The sequence below is a fragment of the Buceros rhinoceros genome, unplaced genomic scaffold (genome assembly GCF_000710305.1).
Source record: "Buceros rhinoceros silvestris isolate BGI_N320 unplaced genomic scaffold, ASM71030v1 scaffold39583, whole genome shotgun sequence".
NCBI classification, from domain to species: Eukaryota; Metazoa; Chordata; class Aves; order Bucerotiformes; family Bucerotidae; genus Buceros; species Buceros rhinoceros.
The window spans coordinates 14,417-19,977 of record NW_010403779.1 but is presented as its reverse complement, the minus strand read 5'-3'; the positions used below and the strand labels follow the sequence as shown (position 1 = coordinate 19,977).

General features: G+C 50.3%; 1 protein-coding gene across 1 annotated transcript in view; it reads right to left on the bottom strand.

Annotated features, from left to right (window-relative positions):
- Positions 1 to 309: 309 nt before the first annotated feature.
- Positions 310 to 5,561, bottom strand: part of LOC104490793 (ATP-binding cassette sub-family A member 10-like) — a gene marked incomplete at both ends in the record, with an annotated part of 19,457 nt that continues 14,205 nt past the window's right edge. The window contains one exon of the mRNA XM_010133130.1: positions 310 to 412. Within this exon, the coding sequence (XP_010131432.1) occupies positions 310 to 412 (103 nt within the window). The remainder of the gene's footprint in view (positions 413 to 5,561) is intronic.

Genomic DNA, 5,561 nt, shown 5'->3' with positions numbered 1-5,561 from the left:
GGTGTGTGGGTGGCGGGAGCTGTGGCCCATGCCAGCAGCCAATGCAGGCAAGTAGAGCTCCTCAGCCGCCTGAGGTGAGGCTGAGAGCTGCTGCAAACCTCCTCACATCCTGTGGTGCTTGCTTTAAATCAGATAGCAACTGTTTGCTGGGACTGGGAACACAGGGAATATTTCTAGTGCGGACCTTGCCTCCTTGTCCAGCTGTGGACACAGAACCTAAACAGCTGAAGAAAACTAAAAATAACCATTTACAGCTCACTCCTGTCCTCACCACCTCCCTTCACGGAGGGGACTGCTGCTATCAATTACCTCCTCAGAGACCTGCTGAGCCTGGCGTGTGGTTGTTGAAGGCTGGGATCCCACCAGGGTCTGGGGCAGCTGATGGCGGGCAAAAATAACTTCGTTCACATACCTGGATGGGAGGGAAGATGTCACAGGTCATCTCAGCAGGTTTTGCAGTGGTAGGTTTTGCAGATGGCTGGGCTGGCTCTTGCCTCTCAAGGCTGTAGGACACAGAGCAGAAAGACTGTTGCAAAGAAGAAAGTTTCTCAAACAGAGGGTCAGCCTGGTGTGGCCACCTGCAAGAGAGCGGATTATCTATAGGCATTATGGGTTCCTATAACTGCAGCCATTTACCTGGGGGAGACGAGGTGGTTGATGATAGAGGCAATTCCTCCAGCAAACCCATGGTATTTTACTGCCACAAGGACACAGAAGGACCTGCTCAGTGCCCCAAATCCATGGGAAGGATTTGCTTTTGGCATCTGAGCTGCCACTGACATCCATCAGCCACCTCTGACCCAGTCCAAGACCTCTCCAGGGATGTTAATTACTGGACTAGAAGACCTCTGATATTTTCAAATAGCCAAAATTTGTTCAGAAAAGCGTAAGACCCTGAAGGAGGGACAAATTCGATCACCATGTTGGTGGTATCCACCCCGACCACAGACACACCGGTGTATTTCTAGCTCAGCTGCTGCACAGCCCATGTCTTTCCTTACCTGTCCATAAACACCTCCTGTTTTCTGTGCCAGGATGAAGATGGACAGGGACAAACCGGACACCTCCATTTTGCCTAGAAGTTAAGTTCATGAACTTGTTATTATTCAGGCATGATCTAATTGAAACATCATGACTTACACAATCATCTCCTCCTCTGTTCCTCTCTTCCACTCTTTTAAGAAACGTTTCCTGCTTTTTCCAGCTGGACAAGCTATCCTTCTGCCTGCTTTGAAGTAAATATTTGTTGGGTTTGGCTGCTGTCACAGCCACACATAGTCTTCTGCCTGATATATTATCCATCTGCTGCTAAAGGGAACAGTTTCAGCTGAGAGTCTCGAAAGGGTTTTGAGATGCTGAGCAGAATTGGGGAGCACTAATGCAAGAGAAAAATCATCTTCTCCGCTTTCTTGTGCGCAGTAATTCAAGCTGAAATACCTTAAAAAATAAATACCTTAAATAAATACTCTGAGAGATACTTGTTAAAACATCCTGCTACTCATGTGCTGTGCTGCAAACCAGAGACCATTCGCTGGTCTGTATCAGCTGAGGACCTGACAGACCCCGTTCATCCCCTCCATGGTTCCCATGCCGAGCTGGAATCCAACACTGATTTCCTCTCCTGTCTCAAGCAAATGGAAAAGGAACATTGGACTCCCACGCTGTTGAGGTTGCCAACACCTGCCTTGCCTCATTTCTTCTGCTTGAGGAACATCTGGCTCTGTTCTGGAACAGCCACGTGTGGCCAGTGGTGCTGCACGGGAATCGGCTGTGCTCGCTGTGATAAAGCCTCCCGCGGATCTGCCAGCAGGAGCATGGCGTCCACCCGGCTGGAGATGCTCGCTGCGGCACGGAGACCGCGTCTTCATGGCGCCTTTCCTTCCAGAGCACACACAAATAGCTGTCTGTTTGGTGCTGGTCCTGTCTCCTGTTTTTCTTTCCCCCTGAGTTGCTCTGAAGAAAGGGTGGGTTTTGTTCAGTTGAGCTACAAGATCTGAAGGTGCCTGCCCAGGAGAAAGCACAAATGACTGTGGCACTGCTGATGTGACGGGGGGTGGGGGGATATGGGAGGGGCTGCGAGGAGCAGCATGGGGTGGGTAGTATGTTGTCTTTACCCTGCAGGGTGTCTGCAAGCAGGACACTGGAGTGTAGGCCACTGCAGGCATCCCTGCTACGGGCTTCCTGCAGGACACCCGTCTTTTTCCTAGCATCCCTCAGCTTCACCTTCCTCCTGCTCCGCAGAAGGGTGTCTCACAGCTGGTTTGAAGCTTGCATGCTGCTTTTCGTGAGGTTTCATGAAATTCTCAGCAACACCATTTTTTGTTGTTTTCTTTGCGCTTGTGGGGAATTGCTTAACTGGCATTTGAACTTGACAACATCCTGTCTCTACCACAGCTGGAAAGCACCGTGATTCCTGCTCAGACATTTTTCAAAAACCCCTTTGCTCCCCCACCTCGCAGGGTGAGATGCTGTCCCCCAGCTCCCAAACCTTCAGCGTGCACGTGCCTTGCTCCCCTGGCCCCAGAACTCAAAAACCTACAGGCTGGCGCCGTTTGTCTCACCTAACCGGAAACACACGGGCTGCTCCTGGCTGTCGCTCCAGGATGCCCATTCAGATTGCGGTGCCTGAGGACTGATGCTGAAGGCAGCTGCTGGTGAATGGCCCTTTGTGCAATTTGCTGCATAAAGAAGGAATTATTACATCCAATAAATAACAATCTCCCTGTTAAGAAGACTAAATTATTGCGTGAGATACTACAGGGAACGTGCAGCCTCCGCGACAGGGAGCTGCCTCACCTGCTTTGGGCTGGGACGACAGACGCACCCTGCAGCAAGGCCAACGTGCTCTGGCTCAGGTTTATCAGCAAAGACACCGTGTGCATGGAGGGCTTGTGCTGTGCTGGAAAACAAGGAGAATAACCAAAACATTGAGGCCAGTTTTGGAGCTGGGTGCTTCCTGCCAGACTGCTGTCAGCCCCTGCACTCAGAGCAGGTAGAGTGGTTGCAGCTGCTGGGGGATGGTTTTATCCCACAGCCTGAAGGGCTCAGAGCAGGGAAAAGAAAAGAGGTGGAGGAGACCCTTGATGGGAATATTTGAGAAACTGGTTCATTTCCAGCCCAGAGGGAAATCTCTCTTGTTCTTTTATTTTCTTTTCAACAAAAAAGCTGAGTTCTTGTGAACTTTTTGAGAACTTTTGTTTATTCCCTCTTGCCAGCTAAGCTCCGCTTTGTGCTGATGACAGAACCCCTTTCACCAAGCACTGGCCATGAGCCAGGGCTTGGCAATCTCGACTGTGTGCTGGCAGTGCCACAAGCCCTGTCCCCCTTCCCTCCGGGCTGATGCAAAGCCCCATCTCCAACCAGCTCACCTTTGGGGGGCTCTCTGTAGGTCTTTTTCCTTCTCCTCCTTGTGCAGGAGATGATGGAGCCAGCTCTTCTTGCTTTGTCTTCCTCTGCAAAGGAAAGCACCAAATATCATGGAGAATAATCTGTCAGACCTGTGGTAGTGGAGGGTTGGTGGTAGTTACTTAAAAGAAACAACTACACAAGCATTGTCGGAAGGAATCACCAAGGCAGGAGCTGGTCTTCATGCTGGAGAAGGCATTGTTACTGCCACAAGAAGATTTTGTAGTCCTACTCTGTCCTTTCTTGTCTTCCCTGTATCCCAGCACACTCCTCTTCACCTCTCCAGCTCCAGAGATGCTTCCTGGGACAGGACTTGCTGGGGCTTTCATTACTGCTCTCATCTTTGCATCATTCAAAGACCTCCAAAGGGACCTGGTCCCCTCATTCTGCGTAGTAAAAAAGAGATTTCCCAGTTGAAGAAGCGAGGGTCTGTGTGGAAGAACAGGTATGGAGGGCATAGAGGGAAGCCAGTGTATTTCCAATGTCCACTCAAACCAGCAGCCACCGCAGCAGGCAGGCCCCTCCTCACCAGCAGCATCTCCAGAGGCTCAAACCACAAAATGATGATGAAAAAGAACAGAAATGGATCATATACATCCTCATTATATTGGCAGGCTCACGGCTTGACTTCTCCAAGTCTGCTGATATCCCCAGGGCGGTAAATAAAACTCTTCCCTTTCACTGAGTTCCCATTTCCTGGAGCTGAGTGTATGAACAGGTGACCGAAATGTGCAGTGATTTCACTTCCCTGTTTCCCAGGAGTGTGGAAAAGGAACAGAGCTGTTGTGCAACAGGAGGGAAGTATTCTTTCTAAGTATGTGTACTCCAACTGCCAAAATATGTTTTGAAGCCGGGTGGGGAACATACACAAACGGGGATTGCAACACAGGCACCGCTGCAGATTATGTAAAAAAGAACTGGGCTTGATGTTTTCTGTGACAATTTTAACCTCTGGAAGTGTGCTCGGCTCAGGGATAACTTGTGCTCGAGTTGCCAGGAAAAAAGTCACAGAACTGTAGAATGGTTTGGGTGGGAAGGGACATCTAAAGCTCATCGAGTCCAACCCCCTGCAGTGAGCAGGGACATCTTCAGCTAGAGCAGGATGCTCAGAGCCCAGACCCACCTGTCCTGGAACAGTTCCAGGGATGGAGCATTCTACCACATCTCGGGACAATGTGGTCCACTGCTTCACCACCCTCATCATAAAGAATTTCTTCCATATATGTAGTCTAAATTGCCCCTCTTTTAATTTAAACCCATCATCCCTTGTCCTATCACAACCATCCCTGCTAAAAAGAGTGTTCCCAACTTTCTTACAGGCCCACTTTTTAAGTATTGGAAGGCCAAAATAAGGTCTCCCTGGATCCCTCTCTTCTCCAGGCTGCAGAGCTCAGGCTGATTTCCAGAGGGAGGAGTGACAAACACTCACCCCAGAGTGGAAGGAGGGCAGGGGTGATGGTGCTCACTGAACCAAACTGCCAGAGATAGTAAACATGAAGGACTATGACCCGCTGGCCAGCAGCCCTGGGCCCTCTGCAGCCACCTCCACCTCCTGGGGAAGGACTTTGAGCTGCTCAGCTGCTCCTGATGGTCCGCAGCAATGATGACATATGAGGATGTAACCACTGTTTCTATAGAGACATTTATTGGAAGTGTATAAAAATAGAGTGTGAATTTCAGTAAGAGGGATTTAAACACATTGTAGGCAAATAGTCTCACACATTGGTGGGAGAGGAGCCCAGGAGGTTGGCAGTGCGTCCAGGTTCCCTGATACACCCAGATCCACCATGCGAAGCAGAGCCTCAGTCCCCAGAGATGGGTTATGACCCCAAAGAAGGCTTTCTGCAAAACTTTCTGGCCCTCTGCTGCACGCCACTCTGCTTGCCAAGAGTTCTCAGCAGGCCAGGCTCTATTTCAGCAACCAGCTATCAGAAATGCAGCTTGGGGTAGGGCTCAGTGCAGACACCTGCAGAGTCCAGGAGAAATGTCTTCTGCATCGGAGAGGAGCCCGCAGCAGACACTCACTGGCAAGGCAGAGCCCGTCCCTCCTCTTCGTGGGAGGCTGAAAATGGCAGTGGGTATGTGCAGTACCGTATCGGTTTGGTTAACACTGAGCAATGTGTAAATGAGCATCTTAGGTCGTTAACAGTCTTCCT